The sequence below is a fragment of the Melospiza melodia genome, chromosome 14, assembly GCF_035770615.1.
Source record: "Melospiza melodia melodia isolate bMelMel2 chromosome 14, bMelMel2.pri, whole genome shotgun sequence".
Lineage (NCBI taxonomy): Eukaryota > Metazoa > Chordata > Aves > Passeriformes > Passerellidae > Melospiza > Melospiza melodia.
In genome coordinates, this window is record NC_086207.1 from 6,362,663 (window position 1) to 6,383,588 (window position 20,926).

Here is a 20,926-nt window from a genome sequence, read left to right on the forward strand (position 1 = left end):
AAAATGGATTTTTCCCAGTTAATCCCAGTTAATGTTAACTTCATTTTATAGAATAGATAATTTCCAAGCTGGTTCTTCCACAGCCCTCATGTGTGCAGCAGGGTTTGTACAAAGTGGTTTTATAAGCACAAGGAGTTTCAGTAACTTGAAACATCAGATTTCTCTGCAAAGGCTGTAGGAAAACTTGAGTTTTGTGTTCATTTAGCAAACACTGTGAAATCAATTCAGCTTTACTGCAGCATGCAAAAAACCAAAAGTGGGATGAGGATGGGGGACAAGGAAGGTGGGAATCCACTCAAGAGTGAAGAAAGTTGCTTGTAAATTGGTTGCAACATCTGGTTGCTAACATCAAGTCAATACAACCCTTCCTTCAAAATTCATTTTACATATTAAAACTGTCCTACACATTTTATTGCAGCATTTTGGCTTCCTCTGCTCCTCAGTGGCCTCTGCAGACATGTTACACTCAGTGTGCTGGTGCTAGGAATGAATAGACTTGGTGAAACTGGATGCTTTTTACATTAAAAAACCCAAAGCCCTGAACAGCAACAAAAAGAAAAACCCCAAACATAAACAGAGATCTCTCTTACCTTTCCAGGAAAAGATCTGGGAAGGGTTTCTAGTCTGTGCATGTCTGAAAGTGAGCAGGGTGATGAAATCAAGGCTTGGTTTTCATGCCAGGCTTCACTAAAATAATTTGTTTGTTCGTGGGATGTCTTTCCAAATTATCAAGTATTTACAGCAGTGAGGAGCAGGTGTGAAATATTGCAAGTCTGAAATATCAGGTTGTCTGCATTAGTGGAGAACACCCAGACACTGCAGTTTATTCACTGTGATCTGTTCAGTCACACACCACACTTAAGTGAAACACAAAATTAAAGCAAAGTGTGTTTTGCTGAACTTTGCAGCGATGCTTTTTGCCCAGATCAGTCCAGAAGTGTCAAACACTGAAGCACATCTCTGTTGATATCCTGATGAGGTTGTCCATGTGGTAACTGAGTGAAAATGTGGCCCAGGGAATGTTTGACCTGGTCTGATTTCTGCCTGAGCTTTGGAGCAGCCCTGGGCTGGGCTGGCCACTGAAATCCCTGCAACAAGGACATGGGAGAAGAGCTGCAGTTGGAGGAGTTAAGTAGGAATGGCTAAACAAGATCAAGAATTGAAAAGAAGTAAAGAAGTGACCTTTTGTGTGTGCAGTTGTTAACCTTGGGGTTTAATTTTTAGTATGAATTAAAATGACGCTTGAGCTAATCTGGCACAGAACTGTACTTGCTGCTCTTTGTGATGTGCACATCCTGCCTTCTTCATATTAAACCATATTTCTGTAGCAGCTGTATTTTAAAGCATTTTCTATTTTTTATGCTTCATATTTAAAGTTTTCTGCCATTCCCTGAACTCCCCTGAAACAAAAGACAACAAATACTTGTTTTACCTTTTCCTTTGCAGAAAATGTGGAATCATGGAATCACTAAGGTTGAAAGGGACTTCATGAGGTCTCCTGGTTCAGGCTCTGCTCAAAGCAGAACATGGAATTCACACAGAATTCAGAACATTCCATCTAGAACATGGAATTCAGACAGAAAATGTCTGTTTGGGTCTTGAAAAGCAGAAATTGCCTCCTGTGGTATTTTCAGTGACTTTTCCAGTGCCAAACTGAGGCTGCTGCTGAGCAGCCTGTCCTTTGCCATTTTGTGCTTTTTAACCTTTCCAAGGCAGGGGTGGCATTTGCCTGTGTTGGAGGTGTCAGGGCAAGGCTGGGCTGTATCAGCCTGATCTCTGTCCCTGCAGCTGTGTCCTGTGTTCCTGCAGGCTTGGTCAGGAGCTCTCGAGGGATGTTTGACCTGATCCTCTGCCCCTTCTGGCTGTTCCTCTCCCCTTGGACACCAGAACATGGGAGGCTGTTCTGGTGAAGAGTCTGAGCACCTCAGTCTGTCCCTGAACCATCAAATCTTGTTTATTATTTTATTACTTTAGTTGAGGAGTTAGGGCATGGGTTGGGCTTGATGATCTTGGAGGTCTCTTCCAACCCAGTCATTCTATGAATTATTTTATAGCTGATGTGTCATGGACGCATTTTATGAAAAATCCTTTCCTTAAGATTTTTTCCTCCTGAGAAGCTGAGAGACCTCAGGAACAAAATATAAACAATGGTTATCTGCTGCTGTGGAATGCAACAGGTGCATCTGTGATTGGTCTCATGTGGTTGTTTCTAATTAATGGCCAATCACAGTCAGCTGGCTCGGACAGAGTCTGAGGCAGCTGCCTTTGTTATCATTCTTTTTTTTCTATTCTTAGCTTAGCTAGCCTTCTGAGATGAAACTTTTTCTTCTATTCTTTTAGTGTAGTTTTAATATACTATATATCATAAAATAATAAATAAAGCCTTCTGTAACATGAAGTCAGATCTCTGTCTCTTCCCTCATCCTGAGACCCCTGTGAACACGGTCTCACTGATGCAATGCTGGGAGCTTTTCTTGGTGACCCTTGCCAGCTTGAGCTCCAGATGAGCTCTGACTTTGCTTAGACCATCACTGGAGGTTTGGGCAGTGTTGAATTAAATTAAAGAGAGGTTTCCTGCGCCCCTGGGTGCTGTTTGTCCTCTCCCTCCTGTGCTGGGGCTCCATGTCTCTCCCTCCTCAGCCCAGGTGTGCTCTGGCACTCAAAGTGCCAGCCCAGCCTCACCCCTCTCATTGCAGTGTCCCTGACTTTCATCAGGCACAGGTGACGCTGCCAGAGCAGATCTGGAGCGCATCAAGAGCAAGTTCAGACTCTGGGGACAGAGGTGAAGGACACAGAGTGTAAAATGCACTGTTAAACATTATGCTGTCAGCATAACCATTCCTTGATGTGGGTAATGAAACCTGTACACTCTGATTATTAGACAGGAATTCCTGCAGGCTGAGACAAACATGTATTTCCTTGGAAGAAGCAGAATACTTGAATTACTCAATCCATTATGCTGCTTTCTGTGGGCCTTGGTGTGACTTCCACTGCAGTCTGCTGTGGGTAATTCAGCCTGGAATTCAACTGCACAAGTTGCAAAAAGTGAAGGGTTTGTTTTTCTCCTGGATATTTCTTAACGTTTGTAGTTTGCCAAGTTTTTTTTTTTTTTTGTATTTTTAAAAGGATGAGGGCAGAAGTGTGTTGTCTGTAAGCAGTTCCAGATCATTTGGACGTTTAATGTGTGTTATTAACCCAGCACTGCTGTAATGGGTTTAAGAATGGACAGCTTATTCACTAAATTAGGGCACTTAACCTCCAAGGTCCCTTTTTCTCATTGTTCAGACAGAAAGAAAACAGTCTGACTCATACCTGAAAGTTTTCTCTAATCAGAACAGAGCATCTAACCTTTTTTGAATTAAAAGCTGTCGTGTAGGTGTGTTACAAAACTATGATGGACTGCAGCATGGGGTTTGCACACTCCAACTATTGTGTGGCTGTTTAATTGCTATTTAAATTTTCCTGAGGACTGAAACTATCCAGGGTCACACACATGGTCTCCAACAACTGCAGCAAAAATTCAGAAATGTTGACTAGTGAGTTGGTTGTTACTCTGGTACAAGATGTCCACATTGCTGGATCCCAGTGTTGCTGTGTGGATCTGTGCAGTTTTTGTTGCTGAAACTGTGCAGAATATTTGGAAAGCACTGGTGGTTGTGGCAGAGATTGTTTTTTTCTCTCTTAGTGTTTCTCCACCTCTGCCTTGTTCTTACTGCAGATCAGGGAAGGGGATCTGTGGTCTCCAAGCTGCTGGTTTGCAGTAGGATCTCCCCTTAACCTCTCTTTAATTTAATGTAATTAACACAGGTGTCTCTATTCAAACATCACCAGACAGATTCCTGAGAGTTTCATTCCTGTCCTGAGAGCCTGCACTGACCCAGCATTGCAGATGGGCTGTCAAAAACCCACAGGGCAAGACAGCAGTGGATTATTCCAAATAATCAACCCCTCAGTCTGTGGTTGAGGTGCCCTTTGCTGCTCCAAGGGCCCCTGCTGGAGTTTTGGGGCACAGTGGGGCTCCAGGATGATTTGCTGCAAAGCATCTTCCTGCTCATGCCCTTCCCCACCTGGGCTGGTTGCATGGGTTTATTCTCTCTCAGGTGGAGGGCTTTGAATGCTTTTCTTCTATTGAACAAAATGATGTGAAAGGTTCAGAGAGTGCCAGTCTCAGAGAGCTCAGTAGAAATAAAAATATATTCTCATGCTCCTTTGCAAAGTCAGCTGATTATAAGAAAAAATAAGTCATTATACAACAAGAATATATATATTTATATAGTATATATATATAATATTGTATATATATTTATATATATTGTATATATATATATTTATATATGCAATTATATAACAATAATAGTACATTTCATCTCTTATAGATGTGAAATGTACTATTTTTTAAGAAATGGAATTACCTCAGCTGAATATGATCTTGAAGTTTTTTGTCCTTCCTTAGAAGTGATGTTCCTACTTGCCCATGTGATTTGGAAACTAGTGGGATTTGTGTATTTCATAAAACCCAGTCCCAGGAATTCATTTCCTGCATTGCAAAACTGAAGATGAAAATATGTTCAATGTGAAGATATGCAGATTGTGCTGCCAGAGGGCTTCAGGATAGTGTTATAATTGAGTAGTTTATCACAGGAACTTTGAAGTTCTTGGATTGAAGGCAAAAGAGAGAATTGCCAAGTGCTTTCTGTTGGGAATTATGGTCATTTAAGGTTAAGAGGCTGGTGGCAGTTCATACCCATTAAAGAAAATTAGCTACACAGCAGAAATCCTGGAAAATGGTTAAAATAATAAAACAGACATTGCATGTGTGAGGACTGGAAAGGGCAGCCAGAATCTGCTCTGTGGGTACATTCACACATGGGAGTGCATTTTTGTCCCTTTCCTGGTGCTGGTTTTAGCATGATCCCAAACCAAGAACCAAAGCACTCCTAGAGGGGGGAGGCTTTACTGAAACTCCAGCTTTGCCTCCAGCTTTTAACCGTGCTAAAAATCAAGGAGGTTTTCCTCATGGCTTTAAGTTTCTGGAGTGCAAGAGATAGCCAGGTCACGGGTGGAAAATGCATTGCTGTGGAAAATGCAGGTTTGTTCAGCTCAGGTGCTGTTACCTGAGTAAGGGGAAAACAAAGCACAGAAAAACTTGCAGGGGATGACTCGGCTGCCACTCAGGATGCTTTGGGCTGACCAAGTCCTTTAGCAGTGCAGTGGCACAGAAAAAGCCTTTTTTTTTCTCAGGAGTGAGGGCTGCTTCAGGTACTTGGAGGAATTGGGCTAATGAAAAACATCAGCAGCTCCTTAGATCCAGGAATCTGGATTAATTCATTATCACTTGGGTTTTGGCTCCCATGTTTTCAATGTGGATTTGCCATTTAAAATAAACCCTTTGGAATGAGGTACAGATTAATCATAGCAAAGGATGTGTGCTGTCACTTCAAAACAGGTGCTCTTAAGTTTCTTGGGAAATTATTTTTCTTCTGTTCTTCATGAACATTTGGAAGTTGTGTGAGTTGTGTCCCTGGTGAGGTTTGTTTTGATGGGAATTCTAGATGGTGTGTTGGATCCCGACCTGTTTTTAGGGAGAACAAGAGAGGTTTTTATTAGTTCCTAACTTTGTTCTGTGACACACAAATTTTATGCATTCCTTCTTGGAAAATACAAAAAAAATGAGGTGAAGAGAAATTCATCTTCCCTGTAGATTGTGGGGTGTTGGTTGACTCAAGATTCCTTTCACAGTGTTGGGTTCTGGGCTGATTTGTTTGTCCCTTCTTTGAACTGGTGTGTGGTAACCACTTTGAAAACGTAGCAGGAACAGAAACTCAACTTTGTGTTTGAGGTTCTGTGCCTAGAAATGAATATTTACCTAACTTAGGAAGCAGCTGGACAGGAAAGAATCCTGGAGCTGTTTAACTTGGGTAAGAGCTGTTTTTTGAAGTGTATGGCAGTTCATTTTTCCTTAAATACAGTTTCCCTACTGCTCTTATTGAATTCTTTATTGATGCAAATGAAGAAAAACTGCAATTAAGTCTGGTGCTCCTTCTCCTTAGATAGCAGGTTATTTTTGTTTTCCATGGGTTTTCATTTTGTGTAATGTTGTCTTGGGTTAAAGACAAATAATATTAATTAGACAATAAATGTTTTTCAGAATCTTGGCTATCTAGGATTTGTGCTTGTCACTGAAATGCAAAATCAGCTACTGCCATGAAATTATTGAGCATCAAAGATCTTCAGTTTTGTTGTTAGGAATGTCACTGTTTGCTAGATGAGCACCTGAGAAGTCTCTGAAATAGAGGCAAATGTACTGGTTTTGAGCAGTTATTGATAATTAATGGCTTTAACCAAATGCAACAACTGTGTTCCTTCTAGAAAGGGAACTAAATTGAGGCCATTTATTTTTTGACCAAAAGGTAACAGAATTAGGCCTGAAGTCTGGCAGTTTTTCAGATAAGAAAAATATAAAAGAAAAGAATTTTTTTTAAGCACAAAATAGAGCCTTGTCTTAAATCAATCACAAGATTTGCAGAAAGAACATCAGAATGAGTGTGTTTTGTGTGCCCATGAGCTTGTGCCTTTGTATCAGAAGCTGCAGAACCAAACCATTACAGAGCTGTGGAGAGAGAACTGGTTTGTGCTTTAGGAAGAGTCTTTTGGCTTCTCTGTGCCTGGAGAAGAACAACTGGGCAACCAGAGCTCTGAAATGAGCAGCTGATTAAGGGACCCCAAACCTATAGTCTTGAAGATGTTGAAGAATTAAGTTAGGGATTGACCTGGGTGTGTTTAAGATTCACAACTATGATAAGGGCCCAAACTTTATTATCCAATTATCTTGGATATTATAATAGAGAGAGGGTTCAGATGGTAGCAGAACAACCTCTGACTACAATAGGAACTTGCTGCAATCTTGTAGTGTTGCTTTGGATTTTTGCATCCTTGTACATAAGAGGATTTGAACATTGTATAAGGTATTTTGTTTATCTATACCTTCTGAATTATTGAGCTGAAGATTGTGCAAGACTGCAGCATCTGATTGCTGTTGTTATTGGCTCCCCTGTGAGAGCTGCTCTGCTCATTGTGGGGTGCTGGGGTGTCAGATCAGCCCCAGGGAGGGCAGGGAGGCTCCAGGCTGTCCGGAATGAGCAGCTGTGATTGCCAAGGCTGCAGAGCCTGGAAGGCAGAGGCAGAAAGTGTGAGGAGACAAGTGGATTGACTTCTCCAGGCATGAACTTCAGCCAGCCCAAGGAAGAGGGTGGGGGCTGAGACAGCGTCCGGATGTTTTGGAAGAGTTGAGTGGCTGAGCAGAGTAATTATCAACTGAAATTCAAGTGATGTAGCAGAGGAAATCTGTGCACTCCTGGGAATGCTGGTGCTTTAAGACATTGAAAATCTGTCTTGAATTCACTTGATTGTCTTTAGAGAAGAATGAAAGATGAAGCAATTCAGAGGAATTGTTGCAATGAAGCAGGATTTGCTCCAGTTGCTCCAAGCATCCCTGTTTGTAATAAGTGTGTGTGTTGTGTGACTCAGTCTTCAGCATCTACAAAATATGTGTTGAATTAAATTGTTATTAGAACATAGCAGGACATGTTTATGAGTAAAGCTCCCTTAATAGCTCATCTGAACTCACTTTCATGATGTCTTGTACCATTCTAGTCCAATTCATGTTTCTATTCTCACTGAAATAATTCCTTCCACGTCTGTTTTCTTAAAGCTACCACTGTAGCTGCACTGTTCTTAGCATGCTTACTCCTAAAAATTATGCTAAAATAAATTAATAAATTGACAAGGCAGACCTAATGTCAAGAGCTTTACCAAAGCTGGTATAGATGTAATTTCTGATTTCTTTTTAATGGAGTGATAATCAACTTTGCTGCTGATACTCCAGAAGAGACTTGTATTCCGTAATGGAGATTTCTTAGATGGTTTTTAATTGATTAGACTATCTTATTTGAATGTGAAATAATCAAGAGTAGTAACTGATGCTGTGGGAGAGATGTGTTGAGTAGGATTCAGGATCTTCTTGGCCTCTCATACTACCCAAAATGCAGGAATTCTGCATAATAAGAATATTATTTCATCTGGACATAGATACGTGTTGAAGTGAAATATAAATAAATTTGCCTGCATGGTATTATTTTCTTCATATCTTAGACCCAGATGATTTCTTTTCCAAGAAATCTGTTTGGTTCCAAGAGTCCTTTTGAACACTGATGTGTTTGAAAGCCAACCAAGATTACATGTTAAGGTTTAGCTCTTTGTAGTTGAAACCCACTAGTGAGCCCATAATCAGCTGCCAAACTTTATAAAGGAAACATAAAATATTATGTTGCCCACAAATACCAGCTGTAAACCACTAATGTCTGCATTAGTTCAGTAACTTCAGAGTCACAAAGTTTAATTGACTAATGGGGTAACCTGTGGCAATCTGCTGCTCTGCAGCAGTGTTAGACCTACTGTGAACAGGAGGAGGAAATTTTACATAGTTCATCACAGTTTCAGTCTGTTTTTCTTCAAATGGCAGATAAGCCTTGAGGCAGAGCATGCTGGAAAAAGCAAATGTTCAGAAGGTAAACACTGCTTTTTAAAACAGACAGAGGCTGCAGTTATGGTTTGAGCAGAGTGAACTTCATGAGGAATGTTTCTCTTAAGGTTAGGGCATGGTGCAAGTAATTGGAATAACAGAAATGGAAACCTTTCACTTAGACACTAAACTCTGTAGGTGATTAATAGGATGATTGATATTGTGTATACAGGACAGGCTGTGCCAATCTGCAGGGGCAGAGGAAAAAGCGATCTCGAGATATGTGCTGATCAAGGAATGCTGCAGTCTTTCAGAACAGAGAGCTGCAGATTTCCCCGGGGGATGAATGCTGAGTGTTCCTGGGGAATTGTGCTCGTGTGTGGGATTGCTGTCTCAGGCTGGGTGTGGTGGGGAGGTTGCTGTGTGCATGGCAGGAGTGATGGTTCTGCGTGCACTGAAGCCAAGCAAAGCTGTGCTGGGATCAAGTCTTACCAAAATACACAAAAACAGGGCCATGGACACCGTGTTGCTCCATGTCCCTTGGCTGGCTCCTCTCTGCCTTGGGGGATTCCAACCACCTCAATGCTGTGTTTTGCTAGAGCTTCTCTGAGATAAAGGGAAAGCTTGTGATGGAATGCCATGAAAAGCAGATGGGGAACAACGTGCAAGTCAAGCACCAGCTATTTACTCGCTGCTTACTCCAGACGTAATTCTTTCCAGTGATTCTTGCAATCAGCTCACTGGCACACCAGTGAGTAGTTAATGATGCACCAGGGTAGAAGAACTGAACTCAGAACAGAAGAGAAAATTAGGCTGGAAAATCTGAAAGATGCAGGCAGTGATTCAAAGGTGTTCTTAAGGAAAAGCGTGAGTCAGTTGAGAGGATGAAGACAAATGGAAGAGAATGGCTGGTACAGGCAGTGAAAGTGCCCTGGACAGCCTTGGTGGTTTCTTTTCTTCAGTGAGCCTTTTAAAATACAGCTGATAAGTCAGGTAGGGATACAGGCTGTCTTGTTCATAGAGCTGAAACATAGGGACTTTTCCCCCCTCATTTCCTGATCTTTATCCTTACTTTCCTGACAGGAGAATGTTTCTTGAATTATAGAAATGTCTCGTGCTAAGAGACATGAACTAAGGCCTATAGTTTGTGAAATCTGTTTATAATCCATTTTATGACTTAAGGATTTTATTAGTATTATTTTGATGTCTGTCAATAACCATTAGAAGTAGATTCCAATATTCTTCAACACTTATTTCTGTGCTCTGGTGCATTACATACTGCTCCAATCCAGTTAAGGTCTTGCTTGTATGTTAGACTCATAGAAAGACTGATGTCAAATGTTCTAAAAAGTTATGCCAAAAATATTATACATTTTGTGTCCACATGCCATATTTTTGATGAAGAAAGGAAGACCAGCTGTTTGTCTTGTCCTTGTTGGATAGCACTAGGTCAGGAAGAACAGTGTGGACAGGACTGAAAACCATGAAATATCTACAGCCAAGCAACAGGATGTGCTCAGCTGGCAGAACTTCATGGGTTCTTGGCAAAGGCAGGTCTAGAGGGGAGAAAATGGCAAACCAGGTCCTGTGGCACCAGTGGGTGTTCCAGTCTGCTGGGCGGGAGCACACAAGGAGTCATTGAACTTTGTCCTCTTTTCAGACTCTGTGTGGCCAAAGTTTCTGCAGCAGGTTGGACTCACTTGGCTTTAGAATAATAATTTTGGGACCTTGTACACTTCTTTCAGCTGTTTTGTATTAATTGGGTCTTGGGTATGCACAGCCTCTTACAGAATTGTAATCTCAGGGGGAAAGAAGCATATAGTGAGCACTGACACTAGAACTAAGAATGGGAGAAACCCATTTTTAGGGGAAATTTAATCTGTGAGAACAACTTAGAGGAGGAGGCAAAATGCATCGGGATTGATGACTTGCTATTTGAGATCTTGATGCTTTTAATGTTTGTTTGTACAGTTTGAGCAGCTGGTGGGTGCTCCAGTGATGGAAATACTTTCTGCTAATGGGATTTTGGGTGTCAGTTATGGTGTCTGAATGCTGCTTTCTGTTTCCTCTGCAGGGATCTAGAAAAAAACAACATCACAAGAATCACAAAGACAGACTTCACGGGGCTGAAGAATCTTCGTGTCTTGTGAGTACAACACAAAACTTGTCTGGTTTTTATGAGACTATTTTAGGGTGCTATTGCTTAGAATTTCCTTAATTCCAGGCATCAAACTCCAGTAATTTTGGCACATTATTCAGTTGTTGGTATTGTTTTTAACCAGGCAACCTGAACAGTTTGCTATGTGAAACAGTAAATTTTAGTTCTATACTAAAGTGACTGCAGTTTCAGAGCTTTCAGTTGTTTCTTACTGGCTTTGAATGAGTCATGTGCTAAAGATTGTGGTCTGCTTTGCAATCACTCATGTAGAAATCACTTCTACTGAGACATTAGTAAATGGGACTTTCAGATTTTGGCCACTGTGAGGTACAGTCCCATGAACAGCATTTTGCATAGTATTAAGGAGAAGCTGATCAAGAATAGCTGTAGAGCTTGAACACAAGGAAACTGATGAAGTTTTTTGGTCTAGTATATAGTCATAAATACAAAGATTTCAGTTGGTGCTGTCTCAGGAGTTCAGTATCTGTCAAGAGCTAACCATACCTGTAGATAGGCCTTGAACATCAGGCTGCAGACTTTGTCATTCCTGTTTTCTCTGCATGAACCTCAAACAGCACTACTGAGTTAGTGAGGAATAGTTTTCCTCTGAGTACCTTCTAAAACAAACCCTTAAAGCTGCAACTAAAGAACTGTTATAGTTCTTTAGTGAAAATTAAAGTAATATTTAAGTCCTGCTAAGGAAAAGGTGAGATTTGCTCCTGCTACCTTAACACTTATGAACAAGTTGTCAAATACTAAGGAAACACCTTAAATCTATGGGAAGACTTTTTGTTCTTGTGGTGTTTCTCTCATCTCTAGCAGAGGAGTTGTTTAGATTTCCTTGGCTCCCATCCCAGCTGTCAATACCATTTTGAGAGTCTATTAAAATACATGTTCTATACTATATTAATGCCAATAGTTGTTTCAGTTTGGTTGGGTTTTCATAGTGTCAGGCATTGCTTAATCATGCTGCGGTCTTTTATGCCTTCAGGAATAGCCAAAATGTACAATTGTCATCTTTAGAGCTTTTTTGTGCTTTTGTCCTGTGTTCATTTCAGGTTTGTGTAATTCATTTGATCAGATTTCGAGTAGTGTGGTGTCTGCCACAGATGTCATTGGAATAAAGCATCCTTCAGATTTTTCTTAACTTTTCTTTGGTTTCTCTTATCATCTCTTCATAGTTCTGTTACTAAACCCCTATTTTTCCTTTTTTCCCCTCCCTGTTTGCTGGAGGGCACAGTGGGAATACAGAAATCTGCAGCCTGTCTCAGTGCTCCTAGAAATGTAGCATAATTGTGTTTGCACACATCAGAATAAGGACTAGGAGCAAAGTCACCTGGAAACTCATAGCCCTGTACAGCAGAAAAAACTCCTCCAGTCTCACACATTCAAAATAGATGGAAAGGAGAAAACTTTTAGTTTTCAGTCAGTTATCTCAATTATGGCACACAAATCTCCTAGAAAGATGAATAATGTCCCAGGGCTGTAAGCACCAGCCTCCAGACCAGCACCTTGCTGAGCAAAATGTGGTTACAGAGGTTTAGAAACAAAAATATTTACCAAATGTGGAGGTCAGGAGGAAAATTTGGAATCAATTTCCTGTTAGTGACCAAGAGAAACAGTGCTCCTCCACCCTGATTATTTTGGTAATCTCCAATTAAAACTGATATTGATGCTTAGGTGAGAAGCATTTTGATAATGTTTGAAGAGAAGTGGGGATGCTTTTCTGTTTTGTTAAAATTAACTGGTATTTCTGGAATTGCAGACACTTGGAAGAAAATCAGATCAGTGTGATAGAACGTGGAGCTTTTCAGGACCTGAAACAACTTGAAAGGCTGTAAGTATCTGTATTTATACCTGTGGAAAAGCTGCACATTTCTACCTCACTCTTAATGGTCATCCATAATATATAATGATAATAAAATTAACTTTCTTAAAGAAAGAGAGAGATGAGTACCTGCCTAAATTAAAACATGCTCTTAGAGACAGCTGAATTTACATTACATGATAGCTAATACTTGAAATTAAGTGTAGAGTGACTGCCAAGAAAATAGAACTGGAAGTGAAACCAGAGTCTCAATAACATTACCAAAAGAACATAATCTGGGCGAGTCTTAAAATTGGTCTGTTGGGGAAAGATTTTTTTTAAAATAATAATTTCATATCATTGTGTATTTTTGTATTTTATATATGTCTGTGCTGATGGAAATTTAATTTGTTTCCTTTGAGAACCACAGTATTTCTAAAACTGCCTTTATATTTAGTTTTCTGATTCCCTTAATTTCCTCTGAAGTAGCACAATGCCAGTGATAGCAGTGAATGCCAGGGTATCAAGGAAGACTTGTGGAGGATGGATTGTAGAGTTCCTCTGCTTTTTAAATTATTTTTGCTTTTTAAGTTAAGAAATGAACTGCAGAGGAATTATTTTCTTTTTTGGAGAAGGTGAATATAAGATGTCTCTTAATCTGGAATCAGTTTATAGGAAACTCCTGGCCCTGCAGGAATATAAATTTAAATATTAAAAAGGACAAAGTTAATTCTGCACCCAATTGCTGCTCTTAGCTGAGTGTGCTCCTTTTTATCATCATTAATTCTGTTTATGGTGAGAGCAGAACAAAATCTCTATAAAACTGAAATACCTTGGAGAATTATTCTTTGTTAGAGGTAGGTGACCAGAACAATATCACAAGCTGGTTTGGAATGCAGCCTTTTTATGCTTGGTTGGTAACTGTTATCTGCAAGGCATTTCTTGTAGGACTTGTTATTTTCCCATTGATATTTTCTAAAGCAGCTTTCAAGAGTTAAGTGCCCACCAGCAATTATTCAAGAGAAGTCTGGAGTATTGAGCTAATGCTGTGCTAAAGCTGTTTCAGATGATCTCAGGATTAGATTTGCATTGGAGTTGTTTAATGAGTGTGCTGAACATTTAAAATTAATTTACCCAGTACTTTTGTCATGAGTCAGAGAGCTCCATCTATGGCAATAAGGGAGATGAGTTTTAAATTCCAACAGATTTGCACCTATATTCAATTAAAAAGTACTTTCAGGTGCAGAGTTTTGCTGTGGCTGATTTATTTCAGGAAAAAACCGACCCTAGCTTCATTTTCTAAAATTAAACATAGCCTGACATTGTAGAATAGTTTTTTTCACATTATCTATCATTGTGAAGAGTCAGTATCCTAACTACCAAGTCCTAGTTTTGAGCTCATTTTATATACATGTGTATACATATATAAATAAATCTTCCTCATACCTATATTTAGATAAAGATTCCTTTCGTTTTCTCATACCTATATTTAGATAAAGGTTCAGGTAGTTAAATTTTGAAAGAGTTTTGAAGAACTTCCAGGAGGAAGGCTGGCTGTTGGTAGCCAGAAACAAAACTCAAATGTCATCTGTGTGTTTCTGCAGAGCCTGCTCTGCCAGCAAATGAGAACAATATACATTGTGAAAGCAGAAGGCAGGAAATATGATACCTTTAATAGTGTCTCTTTAAGCCTGTGATCTTTGAAAGTCTCAGCTTTTTTTTTTTTTTTTTCCTTCCCTGTACGAACTCTTAACTTGGCCTGTTCACCATACTGCATCTCTGCTTCCCTTTTAGCATTGCCTGTCATTAAAAATATTTCCTAAATTAATGTAGTATGAAAGGGAGGTCTGGAAACTTGCAAATTTTTGGTATTTTAGCTTAAATCATTTTTAGGACAAAACTATAAATCTGGGCTTTTTGCTATGAGTAGGCTTTGGAGAATGGACTGTGGAAAGTTTGGCGTAACTCACAAAGGCTAAATTGCAACATTTTAGGTAATATTAAAGCTATTTTATTAAGTATTGTCAAACATTGCAAAATGTTAATGAAGAAAGTATGTTGGTTGCATTAAAAAAACCCTGGCTTTTTTCCATTTAATTTCTTTCAAATAACAAATAAAAATCCCTTACATTGCTTCGATTTTTGGAATAGTGTTCTTTTTTGATCTATGGAAGTGGATGCAAAAGTAATCATTACCTTATTTTTAAACAAAGCAGCTGTACTGGGTCAAACTTTAAAGAACAGGAGTAATTTCTATTCCTGGCAAAATACCACATATAAAGGTTTTCATTCAAAGTAACAGGGGAAGTATGTTCCACTCCTCTCCTCATGGTGAGCTTCCAAAGGGCTCAGGTGAATATTGGAGTTCATTTTATTTTCACTTGTCTGGACATTGAAGCACTTCCATCATTATTACCTGAGCAAATCAGCAAAATTTTGTTTGACACGTTATGTAAAGTAAGCTTTAAATAAAAAAGAGCTGTTATCCACTGCTGCCAAATCTGCCATGGGGGTGGCCCTCCAGTTATTTGGATTTACTCTGATTTTTTTGTGTTTGGTGGGACATTAATGCTTAAAATGCAAATGAAGGAGGATATGGTCAGTATTTATTTGCAGGGAATAATTGTTTTAACTTGCATGGGTAGAGTCTGACTACTTTGTTCAAAATACAAATTTTATTGTATTGGCTGAATAAAATTTGGCCATATCAGTTGAAGAGAGAACATCATGCAAGGTATCTTGAATTGACAGCACAAAGCTGAGAAATGAAGAATTGTGGAAGTGGAAGGTAGAAACCACTTCTTTTTTTGGCATGTTTGTACTCAGCACTTGGAAAATGAAGGACTCTAACCCAAAATTCAGTGTAAGTTCTGTTGAATCCCAAGATCCAGAATCCTGAGAAAGACCAGTGATACTCACCACAGTGGAAAAGCCAAAATGTTTCCAGTGCTTTTATTGCAGCAAGGTTGTAGAGCTTTATTCCAGAACATAAAGATTAGTGGTGAGGTAGCTGACCCCTATTTTGGATTTTACCATTTCACTTTTATGCTTTGCTATTAACACAGTGTAGGATTTTAAGATAAACGATGATGAAATTTCACGTGCCAGGGGGATCAAGAAGTGAATTGGTGGGCCTGAAAGATGAACTGACATTTCTCCCAGAGCCAGATGTATGTCACACATTTCTGTGAAAAATGAGGCAGGATATAAGACACCAACAGATCCTGACTTTTCCACGGCCAGCTGCCAGAAATTGTCACGTAGCTCTGTAATCTTCAAAAGAATGGACTTTGGCTGATGGCTGCTTCTTTCTACTCAAATTAGTGTCTTTAGCAAGCATAAAAGATCTCAACATCTGAAAACACTAAAACTGTGTTTTTGTTGTTTAGGGGAGGGGGGGAAAAATGTATAAGTGCGGCCAAATCAAATCTTCTCAAAGTTGGGAAAAGTAATTAGCTCTAAGAAAATGGCAAAAAAGCTAGAATCCAGATTTTAACCCTGGTATGGTTTTGGTTTGGTGTGTGTGAAGAGACAGGTCAAAATGGAAATTAGGTTTAATTTTTAGCTGCACTGATGCTACTGTGCATTGAGTCTTTGTAAGCAGCTTCCCAAATGCTTGATTGGGGTATTAAAGTGTATTTATTTGGCACAGTGTGGTGTAAAATTGCTATTAGTGACCAAAGATGCTAAGGGAAAGAATAAATTGTTATGTGGTGCTTCACAATCTGGATTTCATAAATTGAGATTGGACATGCTTTAAATAAATCATGTAATACAAAAAGCATCTTCCACAATTACCACGCTGAGTGGAGAGGTTGGTAGGTGCTTCAGAGTAGCTGGGGAAGAAATAAAAGCTTTGGTCAGCTTTTTGCTGCTGTAAACAAAGGCAATCCTTGGCAGCATGGAGCAGACCCTGGTGCTTACACAAGGGTGAGCAGTTTGGGTGTTCCTGCTGGAGCTGCATGCACGTTTCAGAGGCCACAAGGAGCTGTGAAGATGTTACACTGGTCAATTTTAACCTTTCAGAAAAAAAAATCCTTCTTGTTTTCAGTGCCCATTTTGCTGTGGTATGGTGGGGAACACATCCTATTGGAAATTTGTGCTCATGAAATGCTTATCTGGAAATGCAGGAGAACAAAGACACCCTAAAGGGGATTTAGAGCTGTGACTGGGTATTTAATTGGTTTTAGCAATTGTGTGTTTCCCTCTTGCTGCTCCAGGTGAGTTGGTTTAGTACCAGGTGTGCTGCCAGCCTGCCCAAGGCTGCTGTGTGGGGATCTCTGACTTGTCAGAGTGACCCCAAGATGTGTTAGAAAGTCTCTTTTCCCTGCCCAGTGCTTGAAGAAGGAGTCAGAGCTCTTCAGTTCTCAGTCTCAAGGTTGTTTATTGTTCCTTATCTATAAAATTCTTTCTCCTGCCCTGCTGAGGTCCATCCAGCAGGACAGTTCCAGGCACTCTGCCTGCCCCTGGGGCAGTGTTATGTCTTTATACTAAAAACTATATGTACAATATTTACAATTTCTTCCCAATACCTATCACCTGTGTTAGACAGTGAGCTTCTACTCTAAACCAATCCAAAAGTGCCAACATCACAGCAGAAGATGGAGGCCAAGAAGAAGAAGGAGAAAGGCTGGACATGCCCAGATCCCTCCATCTTGCCCCCTGAACCCCCATACCAAAACCCCCAAAATCTACTTTTCCACCCTGTGATAACTTCACTATTATTCTACCTAAACTGTCATGGCTTGTAGATCTTCATACAAGGTTGGTAACTTGCTCCATGGGTCATAATCAAACCCACAGGGGCACCTTGGGCTCTGTGCCAGGGTCTCTGAGCCCCCTGGCAGGGGTCTGGGCTGCTCAGGACAGCCAGAGGGATGCTCTGGGTTCCCACTGCTGCAGGTGTTTCTGCACACTGCAGTGATGGATTTCTCTGCTTTCCCCCCAAAGACAGCAGCATCCCCCTGGCTCCTGAGGAACTTGCTGTGGGATATGTCAGAACCTGAGCTGCACTTTCCTACAGCTGCAGGAGCTGCCTTCAAGGGGAAAAACAGCCCTGAGGTGTCTGATCCCAGGTCACAGTCTGGGGGTCAGTGGTGCCTCTTTTGTAAATGAGGGAAAACTGTTTCCTTCAGAGACCACTGGTAAAATGAGCCACCCCTTGTGGGAGCTGGCAAAGAATAAACATAGAAACTCAGGTTGTGACACCTGGAGATGAGTCCTGATCTGGTTAGGACAGATTAACACTTAGTTCTTGTGCTGCCTGCAGCTGTGAGCTAAGCAGTATAAAACTCTTTATTGCATTGGTTGATGCCTGCAAATTTAAGTAATATTTATTGATATTGGTTAATATTTAATTAATATTGTTGATAACTTTTTCCTTACATCCTCTGAGAAATTATTCCAGTCAAAAAAAAAGAGTCCTGTAACCCATATCTGACACAGCAATCTCTTACCTTGCATTTGAAAGCCAATTTAGCATTGCTTTTCAAATGAGTGTCTGTGTGACTGTTTACATTGTGAGAAGTCCAACATGAAGAGCCAGAATGTTTTGGGTGGGAGTATCTGACAGGGTGTTACTGGTTTTATTCCTGGATGCTGGTGGGACAATGATGGAGAATGGAGCACTTGGTGCTGCAGAATTTTTACAGTATTATTTGAGTCCCTTTCCTTCATTTTTACTCTCGAGGCTGGGGTTTGTTCAGGGCTTCCCTCTCAGACAACATCTCTGAAAAATACATGGTAAATTAATGAGTTTATTTGTAGAGACTAATTGTTTTAACTTGCATGGGTGGAATCTGACTACTTTGTTCAAGAATTGTGTTGATTTGGAGTGTGGCTCTGCAGTTTCCAGGGGCTGTAATGCACCTTTTACTGCTTAAGGGTGAGCCATGTCATCATCACTGCTGCATCTGCTGTTTTCTGACCCTGATGGCAATAGAGTAGTGGCAGCACCCTCCTGTAGCAGCTTTCCATGCCCACAAGTTCCTTCCTCATGTCATTATTGCCCAGAGCTGCCCAGTTTGATGCTCTGGGGGGAGGCTGGTGCTGTCTGATCCCCCGGTTCCCCTCTCAGCTGTGCCCTGGGGATGTTCACTCACCCTTCCTGCAGAGTGCCCAAATCAGACTGACCAAAGGCACCTCCCCTGAGTGCACCAACCCCCAGACAGCTGGGGAACCAGCTGGGAAAGGTGGGAGGCTGGCACAGAGGGAGAGGAGGGTGGTCCATGCTTGCCCTGCCCATTGGCATTTCTGGGAATGGGGTGTGCAGCTGGCTGGGCTGGAAGTCAGCCCCAGAAATGGAGATTTGCTGATTTTCACCTGTTGCAAGAAACTGAATTGCCTCTCTTTCCCAAATCTAATTCTGCCCTGCTGACCTAGCTGATCTTAAGTGTCAGGGATGTGCTGTCCTCTCCCTGGAGAGGCTGAGGTGCTTTGGCAATCCCAAATCAAAATTTAAAATAAATCATGTTTTATCATGCCTGGAGCAGAGGAATTTAATGGTTTCCCAGCTGCCCTTCACCCCTGCAGGAGCTCACACTGGATATCTGACTCTAGAGGAAGTCACCAGTAAGGAATTCCTGTTTCTTGTAAGACTTGCTTAACAAAACCCAGGCAAGATCAGCAGCTTCCCTGAGGAATGTGAATTGCAACAACAAGATAAAATGATAAATACAAATTTTATTCATGAGATATGATGGAACTGTGCAAGGTGGTGAATTGCTGAGATGTGTGGTTGATATTTTACCTTTAGAATCACTCAGGACAAAACCAGGAGTGAGGACAGGGCAGCTCTTGTTGATCTGTATGGGGAAAAAAGGATGAAATAGATATTGACAGATGGAATGTGAGCAGGGCAATTGAGCCAGCCACATGGGAAGGATGCAGGTATTGCATCCAGTCTCACCTTTGCTGATTCTTGGAAGGAAGAAGGAAGTTAATTAATTGGGTATTGCTTTTGATTCAGCATGATGTGCTGCTCTTGGCTCAAACAGCCAGAATAAATGTTCCCAGTGAATGGCTCACATGCTTCCCTTATCTGTCAATGCTGTGCACTGGCTGCTCTGGAAGATTTCACGGAGATGGATTTTTCTTGCACTCTTTAAGTGCCAGTAATTGAGAGAGATGTCAGTCCATTGTGTGAGTGATGGATCAGATATGGTCAGGAATGATTATTGTTCTTTTTTGTTTAAAGGAACTCTCTTTTTGCTGTTCCCACACTTCAGAGATGCAATCAATATAAAACTGGGGCAGGAGGGGGATTTGCAGCTATTAGTACAAAAAGTCATTTTTTCTGCAAGGGAATGTTGCAAGATGTCTGGTACATACATTGCCATATAGAGTCAAGATTCTCACAAGAGCTCAGGATGGGACAAAATACTTGTGTAAGGCCTAGTTCATCCCAGTTCATATGGGGAATAAAGTATTCTATCATTTGTATTAATTTTTCAGAAGGAAATGTTCCCTTATTTTGGCTGTAGTACACTGGTAGTGACCAGGAATAATAAATAACTTTTTATATACTGTGAGCAATAAGCACACATCTGAAAATGAAGCACACTTAAAGCTTAAGACTGTCTCAATATTTTTATAGTCTGAAATATTAGAATTTCCCTTTGAATTTTGTTGATTTCATATGTTGATCTCATAGCCACCAGTTTTGTCAGGAATTATACCTAGCAACTCTCTGAATTTTCTTCAAAAGATCTGCCAAAGGGCTGAGGTAACTGGAACCTTGAAACTAGAGAATTCATGGTATTTTTTAGAAAAAACAAATAAAAATGGATTTTTTAAAACTGAAACTCTAATAATACGAATTCTGTTCATGGTTAAAACTGAAATTGTGTAATATGAATGGACACCAGAATAACCAAGTAGTCTGTATTCACACAGAGACACTTCTGTAATGTCCATGCCTCAGTATCTCAAGATTAATTAGTGTTTACTTTCTCCTGCCAATAGGGGCTTGCAGGTAGAACTTGTTTATTTTTTGGGAGACACAGTGGTTCAAGTGTAAGTATAGATCACTCATGGAGTAAGACTGTGGTGAAACAAAAAAAAAAAAAAAAAAAAAGCTTGAAATGACTTCTAGAAGCAAAACCTGGGTCATTTTCAGATGCCCCCAGTCTGTGTTTGGTTCATACAGAAACCACTGTCCTGTTCAGTGTCTTCATAAAGCTGGCTGTGGTTTATTCTAAGTATTTCAGTAGTTTAAACCACAATGTGAAAAGGTCAGCTGGTTTTTAGAAGCATCACTGGGAACAACATTACTTACAGAAGCATAAAGAAAAGCTGAAACATGAAAAAAAAATAGATCTGGGGCTTTTTTTGGAGGCAGACTTGGTCATTCTGTGGGTGCTGGGTACTTGGAAAAGAGCAGTGCTCAGCTGGGTAGTGTGGTCTGAGCAGGGTGGCACCTGAAATGAGAGGCATCTGTGGC

The 20,926-nt window shown here is 40.4% G+C and overlaps 1 protein-coding gene across 4 annotated transcripts in view; it reads left to right on the plus strand.

Annotated features, from left to right (window-relative positions):
• SLIT3 (slit guidance ligand 3) overlaps positions 1-20,926 on the plus strand; it is a 491,085-nt gene that overhangs the window by 12,038 nt on the left and 458,121 nt on the right. For all 4 annotated transcript variants that reach the window (XM_063168563.1, XM_063168565.1, XM_063168564.1 and 1 more), the window contains 2 exons: positions 10,596-10,667; positions 12,445-12,516. In XM_063168563.1, the coding sequence (XP_063024633.1) occupies positions 10,596-10,667; positions 12,445-12,516 (144 nt within the window). The remainder of the gene's footprint in view (positions 1-10,595; positions 10,668-12,444; positions 12,517-20,926) is intronic.